This window comes from Microchirus variegatus (genome assembly GCF_963457635.1).
Source record: "Microchirus variegatus genome assembly, chromosome: 17".
Taxonomy (NCBI): Eukaryota; Metazoa; Chordata; class Actinopteri; order Pleuronectiformes; family Soleidae; genus Microchirus; species Microchirus variegatus.
In genome coordinates, this window is record NC_139818.1 from 7528711 (window position 1) to 7541056 (window position 12346).

General features: G+C 41.4%; 1 protein-coding gene across 1 annotated transcript in view; it reads right to left on the reverse strand.

Moving 5' to 3' along the window:
* The window catches only part of lrp2b (low density lipoprotein receptor-related protein 2b), a gene marked incomplete at both ends in the record, with an annotated part of 97513 nt that overhangs the window by 32571 nt on the left and 52596 nt on the right, over positions 1-12346 (reverse strand). The window contains 15 exons of the mRNA XM_083903462.1: positions 733-898; positions 1584-1727; positions 2541-2666; positions 2816-2947; positions 3134-3262; positions 5583-5705; positions 5857-5994; positions 6867-6983; positions 7088-7204; positions 7897-8016; positions 8590-8718; positions 8959-9204; positions 9341-9537; positions 11274-11451; positions 11550-11773. Coding sequence (XP_083759588.1) covers positions 733-898; positions 1584-1727; positions 2541-2666; positions 2816-2947; positions 3134-3262; positions 5583-5705; positions 5857-5994; positions 6867-6983; positions 7088-7204; positions 7897-8016; positions 8590-8718; positions 8959-9204; positions 9341-9537; positions 11274-11451; positions 11550-11773 — 2286 coding nt within the window. The remainder of the gene's footprint in view (positions 1-732; positions 899-1583; positions 1728-2540; positions 2667-2815; positions 2948-3133; positions 3263-5582; positions 5706-5856; positions 5995-6866; positions 6984-7087; positions 7205-7896; positions 8017-8589; positions 8719-8958; positions 9205-9340; positions 9538-11273; positions 11452-11549; positions 11774-12346) is intronic.

The following is a 12346-nucleotide window of genomic DNA, read 5'->3' on the forward strand; positions in this document are numbered from 1 at the left end:
ATCTATCGCCCTATGTCAGCTGAGATAGGCACAGCACCAACGAAGACCCTATGGTGAGTGGATAAAGCGGTAGATAATGGATGGATGGATATACTGTTCATATGTGGTAGAAGACTCAAAGCAATCTCTCCAACTCTGAAAGGTTTGGCTCATATTGACACATGATTGGTTATGTTTATTGTCTTGGCTGTTTGTCTTTGAGTCGTTTCCCTTTTTTTAAGGTTTCTTCGCAGCATAGTGTAGGTAGACCAGCCAATACGAGCACTCATGCTCTCTGGATCAGCATGTGATTGGTCAAAGCCTCCTCACTCTCAGGTCATTTAATTTACATTGCGCTAAAAGGCTAATATTGAATCTTCAATCATTTACACAAAAATAAATCCTGCCTACTGCTCATTAGCAGTAATGGGCTCATTAGAAACATTCAACTGTCTTGACATCACTGTATATTTGAATAAAGGACGTGAGAAACCAGATCTGATCATATGTGATAACAGGAGATGCACCCAGAATGTATTTTAATGCCAGGTGTGAAAAGTCCTACTTAAAGCTATCCATGTGATTGGATCACTGAGGTTATACCAAGACTGATACTGCAGTAGTGCAGTACACACTCGTGCTTTACCTGAATATACCATGAAAATAACGTTTAATAAAATAGGTCACAGATTTACAGTATCTTTGTGATGCAAGAACCCTGATGATATTTCAGTCGCGTCAGTGCTTACACACCTGCCCACCCAGTCCACGGCAATGCCACCTGGACTAGTGATGTATTTGATGCCGAGGTCAACAGCAGCACCAATATTGTTGCTGCCGTCATCCACTGAAGGTATGTAAGCTCTCTTTATGGCTCCTGGCACAGAGTCCTGACTGGCCACAGTGAAGTACACCATACCTGAGGAAGCACAAAGAAAACATTTTCAACATTTGATGTTTAAAGCAGAACTATGCAGGATTTTTACCATCATTTAACAGCTTTGGAGTCATTGTGATGGTTAAATGTCTTGTTGCAGGGAGATTGGGGGCTATCTCCACTCCCCCTACTGTCTGTGAGCAGAAAACTAGCCTTGCAAGATCAGGCTGTCGACCCATAGTCCTCAGCATCAGGAGTTCTCACAAAGTCTTGGATCTTGCGAGAATTACCAATCGCTTCCTACACACACACACACACCCCTAGCCAGGTACCAGTTATAAGATCAAGGCAGCGATAGCATTATTTTAGACGTTCATCGAGGAAGAGCTGCGAAAAAAGCAGCTGAGGAAGCTGGTCGGAGGAAGCGAGGAAGAGGAAACGACTGTCTGACTGATCGAGGGCCCACATACGAGTAAACATCAGACCGGCTTTTTACTTATGGCAAGAACTGAAAAACAAAGTAGCTCGAAAAACTGGACACAGACATGACTCCACAGCTTGTGTTCACTGGCTCCATTGAAAACAAATGCACATGGCCAGGAGAGGAAAGGGAAGGAGCATCAGTGGTGAGCTTTCAGTACAGTGAGGATAAAGCCGTAGACAATGAATTAATGTATGGATGTTCACAGCGGTGCTGTAAAAATGCGTGTTTCAGTGAGATTCTTACTGAATCCAGTGTTGTTGTGGTCCCAGTCATAGTCCAGACCCATGATATGCTCTTCTTCCTGGAGGAAGTCATGGTAGGCCTCCGTCTGTAGGTTGAACCTCCGGATACGAATGTTCTCAGGCAGAAGGAGCAGGGGAGTTGCTCCTGAAAAAGACAGAGATTTATCCTTAACATGTTCCTCTGACTCTAGCAATTTGTAAATAAACTAGAATTTCAAAAGAGAACTAAGGGATATTTAAAATGTATTAGGTGTGGTTGACTATAACACATCACTAGCCAAATAGGTAGACAGGAGAGACGCTCTCTGAAAACATGGCCGCACGCAGGAAACACAAGGAAAAATGTAATTTAGCCTCTAGAAGGGTTCACCTGAAAAATCTTCATCTCGTTAGACAACCTTGGAAAATTAGGTCACCAGAGTCTACGGTAAAATCACAGGTTGTTGACCCACTGCAGCCTCCATAAGTAAATAGAAATCTCTTATTTTGTCATTTTTGGTGACCAAAATACTAAAGAATGACCCCCCTGATTAACATTCAAGACCCCCTGAAAGCCTCAAATGCAAAATTTTAGGGGGGTCTAAACATGTTACAGTGTAACTGTTTTTTTCATGTTTCTGTTTTACATTATGATCTACATACATACATATATGTTTTAATTATTTGCTTTCCAAATGGTGCTGTGGAAAAGGCCCACACAAGCCCACATCTGACAGGGAAGATAGCCAATACTGCAGGGTGGCACCTGGGGTGGTGAAAGAGTATTGTGCAACAAATGGGAGATGGGGACCCCCCCGATTATTAATGGGTATTTCGAACCCTGGCATACGGGTAATGCCACATCGTTTCTGTTCATGAAGATCAAATAGAGACAGAATAACAACATCAACAGATAAATCAGCAACAGTTTCATACGACAGCTACTTGCCTACGTCGGCTGCGTAAACATTTTTCTCACCTTCAGCCTCGCACATGTTGCCGTTGCCCACCTTCCTGTATCCAGGGGCGCACTCACAGTCATAGCTGCCTTTGGTGTTCTTACAGTACTGAGGACAGGTGCCATACACGTCACACTCGTTGATGTCTAAAAGACAAAAGGAAACTTCTCATCTATATTGTTGGTTTGATAGTTTATAGGTGTTTTTTGAGTTTTGCGATAATATGTTCATTCCCTGAATGAAAGAAACGACCACAGTGTGTGTGTGTGTGTGAGTGTGTGTGTGTGTACTGTACCTAAGCAGTTGTAGGTGCTGTCTGGGTCCACTCTGTATCCCTTCCTGCAGGAGCAGATGAAACCAGTGCCGTTCAGGTTGGTGCACTCGTGCTGGCACAGCTTCTCCTCACAGTTGCGATCAAGGCCAAAGTCTGGAGCCAGACAACACAAAGCTTACTTTATTCACACAGGCTCAGGCTTTCCAAAAGATTCACGTGTTGAATGAACATGTTTTAAGCAACAGTTTAATCTATATTGAAGTGATGGTTTTATTTTTCAATACCAAAAAACACATGTAAAAGTGAATTAGTCCAATTGGTGTATTGTATGTGACTCACTGCAGCCCAGCTCATCAGTTTGGTCCCCACAGTTGTCGTTGTGGTCACAGACATATGGCAGAGGCACACAGACTCCGTTGGTGCATTTGAACTCTTCCAGTGTGCAAGGTGGCAGCGTGGGCTCGCGGCCTGAGGGCGACACAATCAAAAGAAGTCATTAACACAAACGTTTGAACGTTCATTTTCAAGGACTTTTCAGGACCAATCCCCTCAAATTTAAGAACTGAATGTGCTGACACAGCTAAAGATGGGAGGGCAACTTGTAAGAGCCGCTTCACTTTTCGTCCACTTTAATTGATTTGCAGCACGCTGCATCTGGACAAGTGATTGTCCTTGGGATCTTTGTCAAAGTCAGTTGTTGTAATTTTCTTTGATGAGCAAGAGATCTTGGTATTTTCATTTCCCAAGCATCATGTCATTTGCTCTCTCTTGCTCTACACGTTAGACAGTGTCCACATCAACGCTATTAATTATGACTCAACGTCTGTTCTGAGTAGGCCTGGGGGACATTTACTTAAATATCAACGTAACTTCTTTCTTGCACAAAATCGAAGCTTTCAATGACCCATGTCTATTTAAGGCAATTTTCAAAAACTTTTCAAGGGCCTTGATTATTGTTATTATTATTTTTTCAATTTCAAGGATCTATGGGAACCCTGGTTCAACCACCAACTGCCCCAAAAAAAAAAAAAAAACATAAGAGAAACCCTGAATGGACTGTGTACTTATTGGAATTCTCAGTCAAGTTCTCAGATGAAGACACACACGTATTGTCTCTCAACACTTCTGATAACTGTAGCTTGCCCAAACTTAAAAGAATTGCAGTGTATTTGTGATTTATCTCCACATAAGGTTTTCCATGTCCACCACACAGTATTATATCATCTGGATCCTAATTCTGGTAGCTTGTTGATTTCATTTTAAAAAGGGAATGGTTGGACAAACTATAAACAAAACGTATTAATTAATTAAGTTAGTAATATGAACATGTTTTATTGTTAACTTGAATGAAATTCAATATCACCAGTGAATTCATGTCCTAAGTTTGTATAAACATTTTCTTTTTCAGTTTCTAGTTTGTGATAAATGTGATACTTAAATACCCGAACTACCACTTTAACATCGCAACATTCTCCATCACACCAACTCAAATGCTTGTCCACACATTCTCCTCTGTCTATATTGTCTCGCTTTCACGGGAAACGAAAGGATTAGGATGAGCTAGCCAATGTCCACCTCTGCTCTGAACCCGACTGTTTAATCTGCTCTTGTAATAATTTGCTGATTGATTTTTTAAGCTGATTGTTTAATAATTCCATTAAACATCATCCCTTGTATGATGTCTCAGGCTTTGGTGTCCTGCACAAACATGGATGTCATTTTGGACCTTCTCATTTCACTGGAGGATGTAGAGTTCAGGAGGCATTAATGTTGTCCTGACTAATCCTCAGTGAGCCCAGAAACTGATGAGGGAACTGATCAGTGGAGAGTTTGTAGAAACTGAACTGATTATACATCTGAGAAGGGACGTTTTGAATTTAAAAACACAATAGCATTGTTACATATTGACACAAGATGCAGTATAACGTAATATAGTGAATAATGCATCTTAACTTTGATAAGTAACTAATATTAGCATCATGTAATATACTAATATTATTCCAACCTTTTAAAATATGTTTATATATAATATGAGACATATTACATTGCTTAAATAACTTGTACACTTAACAATCTGAGGTCACATTGACCTTGACCTTTGACCACAAAACTTTAACCAGTTCATCTTCCTGTCAATGGACACATTTCTGCCTAATTTGAAAGGTTATGTTATTAGCCCACAGCTGAAGGCATTATGACATTAAAGGGTAACTGATCTCAGCCCAATGCCTGATTTTGGAAAAAATGCCAAAATGTGGGCTGAGAGCAGAAAGGAGGCAGGTGGGAGGGAGTAGTAGAAGAATCTGACATCGAGTTGAAGCTGTGTGAGGAGCCTCACGCTGACGAAAGCTTGTTCCAGTGATGCATGCATGGACTAAGAAAGCCAGTGGCAAAATTTAAATGCAGTAGCTAGTGTTTGACCAGAGAGGCAGTAGATACACAACTTTTTATCACATGTATAATATCCATACCTTATAATAAACCTATATGTTGGCTGTAAAATTAAATTACAACATCTAAACGCAAAAAAAAAACACGTTTTGAAAAAGATACTGATGGTTCACAGTTAGCAGTTTCTCAGAATAGGTGACAAATATCTCATTCTGGAATTAAACTCTTCAAATATACAATAGATGCGGTATGACACATACTGACGACCATAGTGGTGGTATAAATATGAATGTGAAGACACTGCTAGTGAGTACTAGCAATGAGTTAGGAGTCACGTTTCTGTTTAAAACAATCCTTTCAGACTGTACAGATTCTAGTGTGTGTGAGAGAATCATACAGAGCTCTTCTGCTTCATCACTGCCGTCTCCACAGTCGTCCTTCTGGTTGCACACACGGCCGGAGTAGATACAGTAACCATTGGCACAGCGGAACTTGGACGGCATCTCACAGGTGATGTTAACTGGCCGAACAAGCACAAATACTACTGATTATTTTCTCTCAATATATTCACTAGAGGTGGTTTAATTCCTCTGTATTTATGAATTATTGTAGCATAGTATTGTGATGAATTCATATCCTGTACAGTATATAAGAAATATATTGACTCTCACGGCATAAACTGATCTGTTCGTCAGAGCTGTCCCCACAGTCATCCATGCCGTCACACACCCAACCCTGGCTCACACACAGTCGATTGTCACACTGGAACTGGCTGAGAGGACACCAGCGGCCTCCTGGGTAACGAGTAGCTGTCGGAGAGAAGAAAAAGTTGCTCAAGTTTACTGAAGTTAAAGTACAAGTAATGCGATAAAACATATCTCTTCTGGCTTTGTCAACGCACAGGACAATGTGTAACTATCCAACTTGTGAAATCAGTGTCTTTATCCCCATTGAGTGGGTTGGATGTAGTGGTAGTGAGCTGCATATTAATGGGAATTGATGAAAATTTACCTGGGGGGACCCCTTTTTCTTTGGACAGAATATCAATGTAAACACTCCAATATCAAATCTCCTTTATATAACATTCACCTGCTTTGGTCCCCAGTAAAGTGTGCATAAGTGTGAGAAACTCTGTCCATTCTCCCTGATGTACTGCATATCACACACGCATACACCAAAAACACATAAGTGGGGCCCAAAGTAGGGGAGCACAAAGTTTAATGAGTGTTTGCCACATTTTGCTGCTCTTTTTTTTCTCGATGTTCTCGCTTATTTTATTCCCATCATGCCAGTGCCATCCCACGTCACTTCCCTTTTCTCTTTCGAAGGTCATCCGTTAAAAGAACCTACAAAAAGCAGCAAAAGCAGCTCCATCCACAGGAAAAAGTGATATGTACTATGTGTATATTTTTATGTATACATAAAGAGGTTTTTTTCACTCTATGTTTCTTATGTATGCTTGTGATTTTTTTTTATTCCTTGTTTGTCCTTGTTTTAGTTCTATGTTTGGTGAGAAGGACTTAATTTGTGTCCTAACTAAGGGTGGAACACAGATGTTAAACTTGCCTCTAACCTGCCTCTAACCTCCTTCCCTGGTGTCTTAATTATTAAAGCCAGAGCAGAAAAACAAATTAAATGTGAACTTGGCAGACATCTATTCATTTTCATGTTGTTTACTTACGACAGCTGGTCTCGTCTGACAGGTCCTGACAGTCTGCACGGCCATCACACTCCAGGGCAGCGGGGATACAGTGACCTGAGTCACATTGGAATAAACCTGGACGACAAGTTTTCAGCTCTGGAAGAGAGCCATGATGTTAACTTTGGTATGAGTGTGTGTTCTTTATGACAGGGAATATTTAGCAGGAGTGAATTTATGTGTTGCGTCCCCCCCACGCTCACCACAGTCTCGTTCATCTGAGTTGTCCCCACAGTCGTTGTCATGGTCACACACCCAGTTTCCAGGGACGCACTGCGCATTGTCGCATCGAAACTCACTTTCAGAGCAGGGCCTCGGCTCTACACGCCACAGTCACACAGACACAAAGATGGTGTCAGCACAAGATCAAAGTGAGGTGTTAAACACTGCACACAACCAAAGTGTTTAAGTAAATGCTTATTCATGCTTTTGGCCCAGTGTGTAAGAGTTAGTGACACCTGGTGTTGAAACTGCAGATCGCAGCTCATACATGTCTTGTGTCATAATAAACATCACTTGGTGAAGATATCAGGTAAATGTGCTTTGAATACAGAATAACACAATTCCTTTGTATCATAAGTCAATGTGTTGTTATTCCATGAAAACTCCATCAAGATACAGTGAAGAAAAACCTCAAATATAAATGCAAATGCAAATTTTTCTATCAAAGTGCAATCAGTTTTCATAATAACACGTTTAAGACAGTGTTTATTGTAGCTTCAAGACAGTCAAAAAAGACACATTGTTGTCATTGTTGAGTTTCTTGCCAACTCAGAAATTACCATTGATACTGAATTGTTTCAACAGTTTTTTTTTTGCACACCCATGACTTACTCTGCATTAATCTTTTTCTGTATATTTGTAAAGACAGAAGGGTCCTGTGTTTTTGTATACATATCTAATGTTGAGCACAATAAAACTACAAAGTAAAGTTAGATTGCAAACAAACAAACATAACACATATTTCATTTTTAAAAATGAAATAGGTGGTGGTGAAAAATATGAGACTCACGACAGTTCCTCTCATCTGAGCCGTCACCGCAGTCGTTGCTGCCGTCACACTGCCAGCGAATGGGGACACAGCGGTGGTTGTCGCATCGGAAATCTCCCAAAGGATCACATGTCACCTCCTCTGTATGAAGCACAAAGTCAGTCAAAGGTTCATGCAACCTATGTAGCCTATAGTTTAATAGGTGTTTGTTTAAACTCTACAGTCTGCACACATCATTCTTAACATCTTCACTCATTGTCTACCCCTTTATCATCCACATGATTGTCACGGGGAAACTGGAGGTAATCCCAGCTGACATAGGGTGAAAGGCAGAGTCCATTGCAGGGGTCATCTGCAGCCCAGTCAGGCAAATCACAGAGATATCATTAGAAAAATAACAAATGATTGTGTTAAAAGCGTAGTTGGGCTGAAACCCAGAAAGAACAGAGCCCGTACACACAAGAATAAGGCAACAGCAACATAAATATTTTTTAGACTGACAAGGTGACTGATTTTATGATCTGCCAGCTTAAATAATTGTATATTTTAAATTTCATGGATGGTAGGAAGACATGGCACTTGACATGCTAACAACAAGCCACCTATAATAACTGTACTTCTGTAAATACTGACAAATTAAGAAGTTCATAAATGGATTAAAGTAGTGCAGTTTTGTTTCAACAAACACATATCGACCAACACTTAAATACTGACCGCAGCCTTGCTCATCACTGTTGTCAATGCAGTCATTGGTGCCATCACAGCGAGCCCACTGAGGAACACAGCGGTAATTTGTCTTGCAGGAGAACTCAGTGTCCGGGTCACACTTGTAGCCTGGGCCCACTGGAGAGAGAAAGAGATGGACACACATCTACTGCAGTTCTTGCTATGAAGTTGGCCATGACAGACATTAAAGCAGAACTATTAAAGCAGACAGGATGAGGAGCATTGAGATTTTATGGCAGTGAGGATAAGGCAAGACAATGGATGGATGTTTACTCCGAAACTGTAGGGGGAGCTCCATAGAGAAACAGGCAAAAATAAAAATACTAGACTAGAAAAAGTTCCTCATATCACACTCACTGCAGGTATCGTACGGTTCATCAGATCCATCTCCACAGTCATCCTGTGCGTCACACACGTAGCTCGATGGCAGGCAGCGCCCGTTGGCACACTGGAACTGCCCCGGTGGACAGGTTCTCTGGGCACAAGTCTCTGAGTCCTCGTCACTGCCGTCTGAACAGTCCTTCATTCCATCACAGTGCCAGGACACAGGGATGCAGTTTTTGTTTTTACACTGGAACTGGTTTTCCTGACAGCGGTGGTTACCTACAGACACCAACCATGAAAACGGCACTAGAAATCCAAAACTACACAACAACTTATTCTCTACTTTTCTATCACACAATGTTGTCTTTCATCCTCCTTTTACATTATTTTGCACTAAAGGGAAAAATTGTCATACTGCAGAGTGCGGCGTCCTCGTCTGAGCCGTCAGTACAGTCTGAGTGGCCGTCGCAGAGGAAGCCGGGATACGTACAGTTACCATCCATACACTGGAACTGGCCAATGGGGCAGTTACGAGGAGGACATGTCTGAGGTTCATCTGAGCCATCGCCACAATCTGACTGCCCATCACACTTCCACCATATTGGAACACACCTGAAAACAACGAAAGCAGCTTTAATCCTACTTTTTATCCTCTAATGTTTCCTCAGTTCTGTTTCTTATGTTTGATTTATGCTTTGGTAGGGGTTAGGGCATCAATGATCACATACAGAGGAAATCGGCAATTTTCCAATAGTGCAATATCAAAAGACAGAAAGACAAAAGACTGCAATCATTTGACCAATATGGCATGTATGACAAGGAATTTAAAGACCCAGAATCCTTTTTTTTTTTTCGTTTTTCGACACACTCAAAAATATAATATATTTTTGAGTGTGTCGAAAAACGAAAAAATAAAATATTTAAAATATTATTTTAAATAGAAAACTGGTCAATTCGAAACTGCCGTCAGTGAAATAGCTGAATAACTGGCTAACGGCAAAAGAGCTTGAAACTGAACAAAAACAAATATACAGTAGAAAACATGTATCTATTTAGACTGATTAATATAATGAGAGCTGCATTACAATTTAGGGGTGTCAAACTCATTTTCACTGAAGGCCACATCAGCATAATGGCTACCCTCAAAGGGTCAGATAACTGTCATACAGAATAAATGTAAACAAATATAATGTAAAATAAAGGTAACTACTCTGTAACGTATTGCTAAAAAACGTTCTGTATTTATTACTTATTCAAGTTGCAAATATTATGCATTATAGATGTAATCCGGTCCGCGATGGTGTTTCTTGACAAACTCACAGTTTTAAGAGTCTGTATCTGGTCGGGGTACACCTGCTCACACACCTTCATCATGCACTGCTTCAAAAACGCACCCTCAGAAATACTTTGAAGCACAGGCCATTTCTTCAGCCACAGTAAAGCTAGCTTTCACTGCCACATCGTGTTTTGGTTGTGACTTATGTGAACACATTCTGCTGCGATCACTCAATTTCACTCGTTGCATGATGCATATACAATGATACACTGCCATCTAGTGGCGGGAAATGTAGTTTGTGGTCAACGACGTAAGTGAAATTTTAACACCACATAAAATGACATGGTGGGCCAGATCTGTCCCCCGGGCCTTGAATTTGACACGTGCAATAAATCATCATCCTGTACAGGTCAGGTATATAACGTCACGTGACTGACATGCCCAAATCCTGGAAAGAAGACGGCTCATCCCATAGACATATACAATACACACTAAGAAATCAAAGTACGAGACTGTACCCAACAAGGTACAAATGCTTTGTCGCTCCAGTTGTACCCTATAAGGGTACAAGCACTGTACCTTTCTCAGTGTGTACAGGTACATTTGTGTCACTAGGGGTGCAGAAATGTTTCTTTCGAGGTACAAACAAGCAGGTACACATTTTAATTTTTTAAAGGTACAGTGCTTGTACCCTGATAGGGTACAACTGGAGCGACAAAGCATTTGTACCTTGTTAGGTACAGTCTTGTACTTTGATTTCTTAGTGTGTAGACAGCACATGAATCAGGCAATATCTCAGAAAATAGATAGCTATTGTATCCTAGGATGTCAAAACAGTCAGAGACTGCAATTACTGTATTTACCTTACACTGGCCATTGCTAATGTTTCTGACATATTGCCTCATTTATGTGCCGTCTCCTGTATAAGTCAATGGGATGAGCCGCGTTCTTTCCTGCCAGTGGATGTGTGGAGGTGTTACCTAATTTGTTGCGTGATGTCAGCTCCTGGAGCTCTATAGAGACAGGGTTTAAATGAAGCTACATAGTCTGTTTAGGGACATAAGAGACTAACCTCTCGTTGTCCCCACAGCGGAACTGGGTGCTGGAGCAGTCAGCGACACACTGAATCTTAAAGCCCACAGCCAGGCCGATGAAGTGATCAGGACAGATGCAGGTAGCTTGTTGGCCACCAGATGCAATCAGACACAGGTGGCTGCAGGTCAGGTGATGGGAGGAGCAGGGGTTTTCACCTGAGGAAATAAGATGACCACAGGCATCATGGTAAGTTCTGAGCTGCAGGCTATTGTAATATTACCAATACAAACATGTGCGGTTGTGACTGACATACTTCTAGGCTGCCTGTAGGGGTGGTAGACATGAATGTCGTATGGTCGATGTGTGTTGTTCCCCATGATGGTGCGCTGCTCGCCAGTGTACTTGTGGGCTTTCTCGACAGTGTGCGTGTTCCAGTCGGTCCAGTAGAGCCAGTCCTCGAAGAGGGAGACTGCAAAAACATGAGGAAGAGTCCCAGCAAAGGCCCGTTGTCGGTTCTGACCGTCCATGTCTGCATAGCTGAGAAGGGTTAGTACAGGGTTAGTACATAATGAAGCCAGAATGTTAGGATTAGTGGTATCTAATAGTGAGATTGAAGACTGTATCAAATGGACGACCCCTACACTCACCCTTCCCTGTCCAGAGGATGTTCTTGTCCAAATGCAGGCTTGAGCTGGTTTGTCTGTTTTGGTTGCTATAGCACTTGCCTAAAAAGGTTATACGGAGCTCAAACATTTTTTTTTCAACGGTCACGTGCATAATGTCTGTTTCCCCTGGAGGGGGCTATGAGAACACCTGATTATTGGTACCTTATAATTAAAGCATTAATCATGTCAAAGTGTTGAACTTCCAGTTTTTTTCTTAAAGGGACACTGTGTCGTATTTATGGGTTTATATGACCCGAAATCCACTTTTTTATACATATTATGTGCTCCTGCATTGTCTAGTCGCTGTATAATAGTTGTTGTTTCATTTTCGTAGTGTTTCAAAAAGTCATGTAAAATAACATGGTCGCGGGCCGCGGTTGCATAGCCACTGTTAGCAGCAAGACGCCATGTTTCTACTGGAGCCTGTAAGGACAAACCCGAGAGA